General features: G+C 42.2%; 1 protein-coding gene across 1 annotated transcript in view; it reads right to left on the reverse strand.

Moving 5' to 3' along the window:
• LAMC1 (laminin subunit gamma 1) overlaps window positions 1-13,076 on the reverse strand; it is a 104,563-nt gene that overhangs the window by 13,441 nt on the left and 78,046 nt on the right. The window contains exons 13-21 of the mRNA XM_063428292.1: window positions 12,123-12,311; window positions 11,481-11,726; window positions 11,247-11,400; window positions 8,528-8,670; window positions 8,001-8,179; window positions 7,744-7,900; window positions 7,277-7,482; window positions 5,327-5,406; window positions 4,920-5,057 (exon numbers count right to left, since the gene is read on the reverse strand). Coding sequence (XP_063284362.1) covers window positions 4,920-5,057; window positions 5,327-5,406; window positions 7,277-7,482; window positions 7,744-7,900; window positions 8,001-8,179; window positions 8,528-8,670; window positions 11,247-11,400; window positions 11,481-11,726; window positions 12,123-12,311 — 1,492 coding nt within the window. The remainder of the gene's footprint in view (window positions 1-4,919; window positions 5,058-5,326; window positions 5,407-7,276; window positions 7,483-7,743; window positions 7,901-8,000; window positions 8,180-8,527; window positions 8,671-11,246; window positions 11,401-11,480; window positions 11,727-12,122; window positions 12,312-13,076) is intronic.

Below are 13,076 nucleotides of genomic sequence, written 5' to 3' on the forward strand. Positions count from 1 at the left end.
AGACTTCCTATAGGATTTTGAAATTTCAAAATAATGAATCAAGACATTCCTGAACATCCAGATTATGAATTCTGGATTCCGTTTCGGATCCTGTATTAGGGAAGAATGGCGGTAGGACCACCTCTTGGGACAGATGGAATTCAGAGACCACTTTAGGAAAGAATTCTTGCTTAGTGCGTAAGCATACTCTATCATGATATACCTGAGTACAAGAGTCATCCGCAGAGAAGGCTTTAATTTCAGAAATACATCTTGCTGACGTCATAGCTACTAGAAACACGGTTTTATATGTAAGCAGGTTAGCGTTCAGACTGTCCAAAGGTGAAAACGGACTTTCAGTTAAGACATCCAAAACCAGCGGAAGATCTCATGGAGAAGAGTCATTTCTTTTTTTGGGGGGGGGGGGCTGATTCTTAGGGCAGCCTTAAAGAATCTTGCAATCAGCGGATCCGAAGACCAGGAAAAGTCGCATAGAGCAGATAATGTCAAAGAATGTACTAAGGCGAAGGCCTTTATCGAGTCCATCTTGTAGGAATTCAAAAATTTGCAAATTTGAGGGCTTGACAATTTCAATAACTTTAGAGGATGCCCAATTCTTGAATGTCTCCCAGATCCTATGATAACATTCTGAAGTCGAACAAGAGAGTATCAACTACTGCTTCAAAGAAACCCAAGTTCTTCAATCTCTTCTCTACTTTCCTTCTTTCTGTCTAAACTTTGCGCCAGAAGCGATGTTTCATCGGTAGAGGAGGGAACGTATACCCCAGATCGAATATCCACTGCTGTGATAGGGCATCTTGCCCTGCCGACAGCTGATGTGGATGCAGAGAGTAAAATTTCTGAGTCTGGCAATTCTCTGCTGTGGCCATAAGATCGATATGTGGTATGCCCCACTGGAAAGTTATCTGCTTGAATACCTTCAGGTGAAGTCTCCATTCTCCGGGAAGGATTTCTGATCTGCTTAGGAAGCCTGACGTTTTCTTCTCTGTACCCGGAAGATACAGACCCAGAAGACTGGATTGGGCCAGTTCCATAATTGGATACAATTCTTCTAGAGGAAGCCTGCTGCGGGTGTCACATTGGTAGTTTATATAAGAGGCCACGACCCAGTTGTCTGTCCTTATTAGAACCCATGCTTGTATAATAGAAGGAAGAAAACGTAGAAGTGCCTTCTGAATAGAACGTAATTCCCTCAGGTTGAAGTGTCGAAGACTCTTCGTGTGTCCATTTCCCTGGTTTCCATAGGGATTTGAAATGGGCACCCCATCAATAAGAACTCGCATCCGTCGTTATGGTGTGCCAATGAGGTTCTTCCAGAGGGAATCCTTGAAAGAAGTTCTTCTTTCCACCAGATTAAATGCTGTTTTACTTGAAGGGAAATATATATTTTCTGTTCCCAGTCTGCCCTTTCTTTGTTGAACTGACGAAGAAAGCATTTTTGGATTGGTCTGAATCTCCATTGAGCCCACTTCACCAACCCTATTGTGGAGGTCATTGAGCCCATCAGGCTCATAAGGTACCTTGCTGATGTTCGATTGATCGTTAGTCTTTTTGACTTTGTCTTTTATTTTGCTGACTCTTTCTGGAGACAAGTAGATCTTTGCTTTTGAGATGTCTATTACTGCCCCTGTATTTATCTGCCAACCGTGAAATAAAATGATCAAAGTACAAAGAATTTCACTATACCTGAAATATAGGTATAAATGCCTAGGACAGCAATTTCGAGGGTCCAAAACTGCAGAAACAGGTTCAGGGTGTTGCACAGGAAACAGACTGTAAAAATCTGGAGCCAAAACAGGCACTTTTAAATTTTGGCGCGGTATCCATTTAAATGCAGGGATTTGCGCATTCGCAGTGCTCTGGAACGCACACTATGCGTTCCAGCCGAGCATTGATCGCGTCATCATTCCGCGACCCGATCAAACCACGCCCCCTTGCTTCCCCTATAAGGAAACGGACTGGAAACAAAACTACAGGTAATTCTGCAGAGAGGAAAACAGGGAGACTGAACAATCCCACATAAGCAACCAAACAACCCTGAGTCCAATACATCAGTACACTAACAGAGCAACACAAGGTAGATTGAAGAGATTAATACAAACATGCCAGCTGACCATGGCTTCTCCAAAACTACTGCCCCAGAGATACATGCAATGAACAGAAGTGGGATTATATCAGGGGAAGTGTTTAAGGTACTCCACCAACCCCTATTTCATCTGAGTAATAATAGATTCCAGATCTTGAGTCCTTGCTTGGTTGGTTCAGGTCTAATCTGAAACCTAACTCAGTTAGTCCTGCCCGTGCAGGCTGGTTACGGAGTTCTTCAAATGAAGAGAGGCTGAACTTCATTTGGTATACCCACGGAAACGCAGGAAGGTGGCCAAAAAGAAAATTTCCATGTTTAAAACAAAATGTAATCCCTGTTTATCCGGCTGAGGACAGGAAAAAAAAAAAACAAAAGGTATGAAGGGAGGAGGGACCTTTCATACCTAATTAGTCTGATTAATTAGTTTTAATTCCTGTCCTGTTTTGGCTGGTGGAGGAGCTACCCATGAGTGATGCTGCCATGATTAGCCAGGAATCAGAAGTTCCAGTTTGTACTTAAGAGGGTGTAGATGATCTCCAGCAAATCCAATATAAAGCAAACAGGCAACGAAGAAGAAATGGCTGAAATATCAGTAGATAGGTTTCTCCGAGTGCTTAAACATTGGTTCTGCACAACGTGTACCCGGTCGTTCTGCCATCCCTGGATGGAAGCTGTTTTTGCCTGTAATTGTATGCTTACAAGCTACCCTGCTGTTATAAGGACGTTTTTAAAGGGACACTCCAGGCACCCAGACCACTTCTGCCCATTGGAGTGGTCTGGGTGCCAACTCCCACTAATCTTAAAGGGACACTCCAGGCACCCAGACCACTTCTGCTCATTGGAGTGGTCTGGGTGCCAACTCCCACTACCCTTAACCCTCCAAGTGTAATTATTGCAGTTTTTCATATATATTTCAATATTTGCATTGCAGGGTTAACTCCACCTCTAGTGGCTGTCTATTAGCCACTAGAGGTCACTTCCTGGGTTCTAGCACAGGTTTCCTGTGCTAGAGCGTCGCTGGACGTCCTCACGCTGTGTGAGGACCTCCAGCGTCGCTCAAAACCCCATAGGAAAGCATTGAAATGATTTTTCAATGCTTTCCTATGGGGAGACGTAATGCGCATGCGCCGCTTTTCCGCGCATGCGCATTAGGTCTCCTCGGCCGGTGAGCGAGATTAGTCTCGCCCACCGGCCGACGTAATCATTAGGAGGAGCGTCGCGGAGGCGGAGACAGCGGCGAGGGACATCGCCGCTGTCCCAGGTAAGTGACTGAAGGGGTTTTCACCCCTTCAGTAACCGGGGATTGGTGGGTGGGAGGGAGAGGGACCCTCCAGTGCCAGAAAAACTGATCGTTTTTCTGGCACTGGAGTTTCCCTTTAACCCTGCAAGTGTAATTATTGCAGTTTTTTTATAAACTGCAATAATTACCTTGCAGGGTTAACTCCACCTCTAGTGGCTGTCTACTAGGCTGCCACTAGAGGGAACTTCCTGGTTTCTAGCACAGGAAACCAGTGCTAGAGCATTGCTGCACGTCCTCACGCTGTGTGAGGACCTCCAGCGTCGCTCATTTCCCCATAGGAAAGCATTGAAATGCATTTTCAATGCTTTCCTATGGGAAACGCTAATGCGCATTCGCGGCATTGCCGCGCATGCGCATTAGGTCTCCCCGGCCGGTGGGCAGGATCAGTCTCGCCTACCAGCCAACGCAATCAGAGGGAGGAGCGGCGCGGAGGAAGCAGCAGCGACGAGGGACATTGTCGCTGCCTCGGGTAAATTACTGAAGGGGTTTTCACCCCTTCAGCAACCGGGGATTGGTGGGTGGGAGGAATGTTTTCCTGGAACTGGATTTTCCCTTTAAGTGTAAACCTTTTGCTGTGCACTTGATATTTTGCTATTAAAGTGTCACCCTAAAATCATAGCATCAACAGATGCAACATACATGCATTAATACATTTGTCACAACCCATTCACTGGACTTTAAAGTAAAATATTACAATAATCAGGCTTGTGAGTCTACTAACGAAATCCTGTTGAGGCGACTACAAAGAAATACAATCAGGAAAGGTGTATAACCCCTGCCAAGCATAATCTAAATATCGATATTCATGGCAACTGTGTGGTCTAGCTAGAAGCACAGGTAGGGTGAAACGGAATCTTTGGTTACATACTATACTTGTCCCAGAAAAAGACCTGCAGTTTGCCTCTGTATCCTCAAAAAAAATACGAGAAAGCATTCTATCAAACTCAATGACTTGCCAAATCCTACAGCTCACAGATGTACGAGAATGTTATTTTCTTCTTTGATGTAATTTGTGTCTTTTACTATCTAAACTTTAAATAAAGATAGTCAAAAATAATGAGAAATCTAAAATTACACAAGAAGCAAAATAAATAAATAAATAAATAAATAAAAAAATCAACAGACTGGACGGGGAGGGGCACGAAGCAGAAATCTATAGAGTAAGATGCAGCGTATATTAACCTAAATTAAAAAGTAATGAAGGGATTGATTAGAAGTAGAAATTTGGGGACTGGGAGAAGCATACATTTAAAGATAGAAGGATGAAGAGCAGGATTAAAGCTTACACTAACGAGAGAGAATGGGAAATCTGGGGCAAAGCATGGAGAAATGCAGAGGGGAACTATGCGAACAGTTTAAATTGGAATGACGGTCAAAAATATTTTACTGGAGTGGTTAGGGGCCAGCGGCATAGGATATGGTGGGTACGCCTTGTTCCATGGAATTGGAGAAACTCTAGTACATTCTCTGCATGATTAAACTAAACCCAGAATAATTTCATTCTTTATACGGCTGCCTTGCTCCATCACTCACTTCCGATTCAGCTCATCGATTTCAGCCGAGGTCTGGTTTTCAGCTGCAAGAGTCTTCATTAATAAACGGTATGCTTCATTTGCTGTATCATTGGCCTCCTTGGCAGCTTTCTCAATGTCGCCAGCTTCTGCAATATGTCTGGAGACAAAGGACACAAACAGCTTAGTACATCACAACGCTTGTTCAGAACACTGAAAACTACAGGCTTTTGGACAAAAGTTTTCTGCCCACCACAACCAACTTGCTCTACATTATCGGATGTAAAGGCATACAGACTGAACAGCTGCCAAGAACCATAAGACGAGGTGTGTTGTGTACCACAGACTAATAAAGAATGATGAATGGAAGAGTGCAACTTTGTAAAGTTAGGTCCAGTACCCACCAGTGTCTCACACTGGCCTCCTCACCTTTCAGCTAGCTTCCTTGCCTCCTCTGCCAGAAGGGTCATGTTATTAGGATCCCCAGTTGTCTCCGGAGGAGTGATGGACTGAAAAAAAAATCAAAGCACAAAATAAGAATCTGTTTCCATGTTTGGGGAAGGATATCTAACCCATCCCCCTTTCAAAACCAGCAGTTCAATGCGGTCTGGTCACTGGTGGGCAGCCATCAATTTACGGTGTTCTAGCAATGGTGATCTACTTTCAAAACAAATTTATCAGCACTAGCAACCCAACATGTGTAATCTCTAAACAGGTATGGTTATTTGTTCGGCTCTAACTCGAACAGGATGCAGTCAATTTAAGAGCTTCAATAAAAGCTTGAGCATTCTAAATTTAGAATACATATATCATATACCCAGTGTTGATTATGTAAGATGTGAAACTGTTCAGTGCCTCGTCTCTCCCTCCCCACCCCCCAAAATAATAGTGCCTTAGTGCTTGCTGAAAACATAAGATTAGAGGTTAAGATATGGTTTATAATACTTAAGTCAATCATAAATCGTTATTATATTAAAAGCTGTGAACTCATAATAAAAAGGGCGTTTTTAGCTTAAACACAGGATCGTATAATGGTTATGGTGCTTGGAGTGTTCCTTTAAATTGACCTAAAAGGTGTTCTTCTTAGTAAATTCTGCCACACAGAAAGTTCCTTTTCAGAAGACTGATGAATTAATTTGTATTTTTACGGTTTTAAAAATTAATGAAGCTGTGCGTAGATAAAAAAAATAAATAAAGAAATATTCTGTGACTGTTAGGATGCCCCCCCAAAAATATTGTAGACAATCAGAAGGCAAGTTTTTCCCCAGGATGATAAATTGCATCTGTCATGGTGCACTCAATTCTGTTTTAAATTAAAGAGCATTCATTTTTACCTGTAAATAGTGAAAGCAGGAATGCTAGCAGATGTATATTAGATTTTAATTTAACAGTCTTTAAAAATGTGTCCCCTCCCCACCTGTCCATAAATCCACAGTAGAAAAGTCTAAGTCAGGAAAATATTAATACAGGTAGTTTTCCTGCTCTCTGTCCAATTGATATTTCCACAGAAAGCTTTTTTCATCTTTGCAGGGGGGAACACAGGACATTTTAACGCTGATGTGTTGGCAGTAAAGGCAGCATTTTAGCGTCATGAGGATTGTCCTGCTTGTGGAAGTGTCATCAAGCAGAGAATCTCATTAGACAGAGAGTAGGCGGACACCCACATACCTCTGAGAATGGCAGTGCTAGGAGCGAAAGGTAGAATGTAACTAGAACAGATCCCAGTGCAAATAATGTAGAAGTCATCTTTATGATAAAATACATATTTATTGCCTTAGCAGCAGTTACCGTAAAAGTTAAAGCTGGCATGACAGGTTCATTTTTAGAATTATTTTATTCTTTCCCAAACGGTCTGAACATTAAGTAATATAATAAACTCGCTGGAATATTTTGCTTTCTGAAAATACTATAAACATACAAAACTAAGTGCTGCGCTCAAACTCTCACTACTCCTGGGCGGCAGCAACAACTATAGTACACATCAGCCCCAATACTTACAACAACAACAAAAACACGAAGGAAAGAGGCAAAACCTCTTACACTAACACTGGCAGGTGAGCTTAGGGATTTGGCATAGTGAGCAAGTAACTTTTTTCTTTGTTTTTTTACTGACAAATCTATAAATGTAATTCTCAGAAAAACTCTGCATTCTGATGAAGCTAATAAAGACTCTTCTTTCGGATCAAGACTTCTCTAGCTCTCCCAAGATCGAATCTTGCTTGTACTGTGTGGGTATATGATGTAACCTGAATGAAATTTAGCTTTAGAAGGCCACCAGATACAAGAAAATATTTCTAAAACTGTATGGAGTTCAGTCACTGTGTTCAAACCAGCAAATTCTGTGTTAGCTGTACCTCCCACAACCTTTCCAGTACTCACCACATTAGCAATGGCCACCTTAGCTCTCTCAAGCTGCTCTCTTGCAGATTCAATCAGAAGGTCTGTGCTCTCCACACGATCTCGTGCCTCCTCCGCCTGTTTATCAGTGTCGCGTATCATGTCTCTGATGTTCTGAAGACGTTGCAGCTGGGAACCCAGCGTGGCGTTTATTTCCGCAAGACGATCTAGCATACCCTGATCTACGTCTGCAAAATAAAAACAATCAAAGGTTAAAATTACAGGATCTGGTTTTACACCTTCATGCCATTTTAACGTCCATTTTCAGGTATTCCATATACAACTTTAAAGGAGAGCTTGCACACAAAACTAAAATGATGATGTAGAGTAGGACGATACAACACACATGCAAGACAAATGCGTCACAATGTAAAAAGTCCAATGACAGCACAAGGCCTACCAAAACATAGTCAAATGGGCAAGAATACACAATGCTTGCTACAATGTACCTTTGCTGTTCTGGGCATCCATGAGAAGGTCACTCACAGCCTTCTCAGCATCTCTGAGTCTTTCTTCAAACTGCTTATCTGACTCTGTGTGCTCCCCAGTTCCAAGGTTCTTCAGGAGTTCCTCTAGTTCCTCCAACTTCTCTCGCTGTTCCATCACCTGAGGGAGAGACATAGACAATTTGAATAGATACACAACCCGGCCAATTAATTCTACACATAAGTTTGGCATATTAACCATGTTGGCATTTTAGACTCACCTTGTCCTTGACGAGACGGTAACAGGCAGGGCATTCCTGGCAGCCGGGGCCAGAACGGTTATAGAAATAGTTTTCTTCGCACTGATCACAGCGTGCGCCCACAAAGCCATCCTTACAATCACAACGCCCATCCTCTTTGCATTGCAAGGAAACCGAGCCTTCTGGATCACAGTCACAAGCTGTTTTAAAAGATGAAATGACAGATTATCAAATGTATCTATTTATGCATCTTGCAATGTAAAATGTCCATTTAATGTGCGAAGCATCCACATAATTTATTGAGGAAACCCACACAAAAGCCCTCTAAGTGGCAACATGAACAAAAGGAGAAAGTTTCACTAAAAGCTAGCTATTAAACTGGCACTCACACAAAAGTGAGGTGCAAAGGCTCAATGTAAAACCTATTCTTCTCACTACAAAAAGCAAAAGAGCCTATTGGCCTGACTCTAAGCAAAGATTTTCTTAACCAAAAGTTATCGGTGGATTATGTATATGGGTATATGAGCTACTATTAAAATCTAACTTACGTTTGCAGCCTTCTGGGCCAAACCCAAAGTGATTGGGTTCGCATTGCTGGCAGCGCTGCCCACTGATACCAGGTTGGCATTCACACTGTCCAGAATGGATATCACACTGGCCATTCGTCGAACCAATGGCATTGCAGTTACACCTAAAAACAAAACAACAGATCTTCATGAGTAACTATTTTAATATTTATGCATGTATGTCAGACAAAGACTGGAAAGGTACATGTGTCTTGGGAACATAATACAACAGCTTTGTTAGTATCTAGACATCAAAAATATCACCTGCTGCGGCGGGGCTTGGCCGCCATACTGAGTGGTCGCATGGTCAGTAAGCTCCTCTCTTAAACCTTGATAAAACGACAAAATTACGGGCTCACCGACGCCTTATCGACATTAAACATAATCCACGAGTGCTGAGTGACTACCGGATGGTTACCAGAGCGATCAAGTGACCCGCAGGTACTGAAATCTAACTCTGGATAATTGCGGCCTAGCAAGACGCGGGCAGGAAGGACGGCCGACCTCCTAGACGGGAATCAAAAAGACCCCGCAATGGGTTGCAATTCGTGCCGTCGCCGACCTTTACAGCTGCACCAGCTCAGTGCAAAATACTACCGCAAAACACATGGTGGCTATTCTCCCTCAGGGTGAACCTGGACACAAACAGCCAGCTCAGCCCCAAGGAACAAGCTTGGCAGAGGCTAAAGGAATTAATTGAGAGTCTCTGGGTCCCTGCGGCTCACATCACCTCAACTTGGAGTGGAGATTTGCAAGAGCAGCACATGGCCGAAAGGGAAGCCTTCTCCGGGCAACAACACCTCGCTGTCACCACAACCCATGCCAGCAAGGAATAGGGTGTCTCCTCAGAGCAATTCCCTACCTACTCCATCCCCAGCGATTTCAAGAGTCGTCCATACCGGCCAAAGACCTCCCGCCAACGCAGGCACTTATTGGGTTTTTCCGGCTACCCCAGCAGCGGAAAAGACTTGGCACTCATGCACTCTCAAGTCTATGGAATCATGAGCCTGGCCCTCATCCAGGTCTGAGATTGGAGCCAGTTGCGGTGTTCCGGGGAGACTTCATGCATGAACCACTGGACTGCACCCTAATCCTACCACTCAAGGGGATCGGGTATTTCAAGGGCAACTAATCACCGTTCTATGCTCTTATGTGCACTTTCTTTTCTGGTTAATTTAATTTCTAACCAAGGTAGCGATTACCCAGTTTTTATTCTTAGCAGCACCAGTCTAAGAAACTAAGCTTTGTCTAGCCTGTTTACCACTACCCCCACAAGGAAAATGAGGCAGAATGTGTCAGGTTATGATATTGTATGCTATCTACACTTGTTCACCTCTCTTGACACGTCTGATCCTTAAACATGTACCTTTCCCCTGTTTCTAGTCATGTTAATAGCCTATCTTTATGTTCATATAAAATTGTGCTGAAATGTCATAATGCCATACAATTGTCTCTCTCTTGAATCGTGCTTGTTGTGGCACTGCAAGCTTGCCTGTAATTATATTGCACAGCAAAAATAAAGAATAAAAAAAAAAAAGAATTAAAAAAAAAGTCCCAATGGATTTGCTCTACTCTGTAATCTGAACCATTTAGCCTGAAGACTGGATGCTCAACTCTGCAGAATCACTTAGATTTTAGTTCTCTGATCTGTGTGTTTTATTTAGCTTGCATTTAAAAACATTGACAAGTTTTTTGTTTTAAATCTTTTAACACTTTTCTATTGACTTTTTTATAACGTTTACATATTCCTAATATGTATTATGTGTTTATTAAACACTTTCATTAATACAAATAAATACCACTGAATTGCATTGTCAGACACGAATAATGGTTTGAAAGTAAACAGGAGTCAGGGAGGTGGAAAGCTAAATGGAAGGGAACACTTCCTACATAATTAGGAAACTCATGGGGATGTCTTTCCAGGAAGGAGGTCAAAGGGCTCAGTAAAGGACAATTTACAGAAGAACAAGAGACAAATTAGGCTGAATTCTGTAGAATCACTAAGAAAACTGGACTTGAAGAATGCGGTCTCAATGATACCAGCGTAAGGCGATGTAAACACCTTGATCTTTGTAGGAAACCACAATGATTCTATTAATTTTAGCTCCCCCATATATCTATTCAAGCTCAGTGGGGGTAACTTCAGATTTGCAGTGTTTATGAACTAGCGATTTAGCCAATTGAATCAAAATGTATTGTACTTGGGAGAAGAATTCTAGCATCTACAGAGAACTCCCCCCATGTGTCCTTTTTGGCTCTATAGATTCCCCTTTCCATATGGCACCTCCAGTGTCTGTCTGATACTTGTGGGGTCTGTTTTATAAGTGTTTGGATACCATCTGCTTAAAATCTTGTAATTGGTTTCCTGTTTTTTAGTGGATATTGGAAAATGTGCAGAGATTTCAAAGATTTTCTTCGATTTGAATTTCTTCTGAGTTACATTTAATTTTACTTTTCACAATTCATATGGGTATGTTTTTTTTTTTCTTTTACATTTTTGCCATTGGACCCTTTAGTTTTATGTCACAAAATATAGCAGGCTATGCTAACCATATTCGTAAAGTAAAGACATTAGTCCAAACATTAGGACATCGTTAAATATCTGTGTCCTTTTATTTAAGGTTTCCCAACTAGCACCTTCATTTAGCTAGGTCTACAAAGACATAATTTTAACAAGAAGGAGAACTGATCACGCACTTACCCCTCACAGCCTCGTCCACTCAGGAGGTTGTAAAATCCTGGCACACAGGCTGAACAATCCCGCTCCATGACATTAGGAAGGCACTCGCATTGACCAGTCAACCCGTTACAGGTGTTCTTACCTTTCACGGTTCCATATGGGTTACAGTTACACGCTAGAAGAGAGAATAGAACTTGTTTGTGTTTGCTCTTACAAGAGAGGAAGTGTGTGTTTAACTGGTACAGTATTTGGTACCTCTGCACTTCAGATCTGGGTTTGTTGCTAGTGCTGAGCCATAGAAACCATCCTTGCAACGGTCGCAGTAAAATCCACCCGTATTGTATATACATTTAAGGCACTCTCCGGTGAGGCGGTCGCAGTTACCCACCGCGTTCGGATCGATGTTACTGTTGCACTCGCAAATGCGGCAGGTCCGGGGTGCTCCATTTTCACCCAGCGGGTCGCCAAAATATCCATCGTCACACAACTCACACCGTTTTCCTAATAAGAACACACAAAAAAGGGAGTGATTAGATACTTTACATTTACCACTTCTAAAACCATTCACCTACATCCAAGCCCAGCCATGGTCCATGAGTCAGTTTAAGACAGATATAGCAGCAGTGATTACATAATGTCTGCTACCTAGAAGAGCCATCACAAGAAAGGAAATCTTTCTGCTCAAAATACCGTAAGTACACTACATTATACCTCATCTTCAGTTATTTCACCTCAACCTTTAGCTTCTCATTTCAACCTTAACCTCAACTGCTTCATTTCCCCTAGCCCTCAAAACACTGCACTGGATCACACAACTCTAAACTGCTGCCAAGAGTTTTCTAACTTGAATGGTACATGTCCATCGTTTACAGGTATAAACACAAAAATGATGCTCACCTGTAGTTCCTAACGGGCAGTTGGTGCACACCACCTCCTTGGACCTAGGTACAACAGCACAGCTGGTGCCACCGGGGCAGGGACAAGGCTGGCAATCTGAGCTTGTACCCGTGGTGCTGTCTCCATAATAGCCCTCACTGCACCTCTCACAGTTAGAGCCTGCTGTATTATGCTCACACTGGCACACACCTACAAAAACAAAAACAAATCAATAAAAAGAATGTCAGAATGGGAAAGGTGTAGAGATGCACAGCATCACATGTCCAGTAAAAAAAAACATCCACAATCAGTGGGGATTAGTAAATGATATGACAGGACAAGGCCACTAGAAATATTAGGAGTAAAGTATATCCAACAATTATAACTTTTGTATGTTATACACATTTTCCATCATTTCGATAAAGCCTATGTATGCTTGCATGTGATAATTTTGGCAGAACACGGAGTCCTTGCTTGTTCTCAACATGTTTTTCCTGCAGCTGCGTGCTTGACAAACTCCTGGCAAGAAGATACACCCAGTCCTTAGGGTTCTTGGAGAAGTCTACGAGTGGGCACTTTTTGGGTAATGAGCAGAGCACATGTGACAAATATGGTAACTATATTAAGCGTAAAGGGAAAAAAACAGCCCTTAAACTAAATTATTGTGTGATTTGTCATTCATCTCATCAGAGGGAGTATCAGTTTTCAAAACACACAAAAGAAGAGCAGGAGGGAGTTTTGAGTAGCCACCTAGCACTCCTACGCAATTGATTTTTTAAATTGTATTTTTAGCACTATATCAGTACCCTCTTGCTATATAAGTGTTATACATTACATGAGGTTCTTCATAGGGAGGCACCCTGATTTAAGGGTGCCACGTGAAATGTAATACTAATCTCTTCTTTTGATTATCCAGAAGTGATTGACATACTAGGTCATGTATGAATTGTAAAGTTTTTTTTAAATTATTACTTT

This window comes from Pelobates fuscus, chromosome 7 (assembly GCF_036172605.1).
Source record: "Pelobates fuscus isolate aPelFus1 chromosome 7, aPelFus1.pri, whole genome shotgun sequence".
In the NCBI taxonomy this organism is placed as follows: Eukaryota; Metazoa; Chordata; class Amphibia; order Anura; family Pelobatidae; genus Pelobates; species Pelobates fuscus.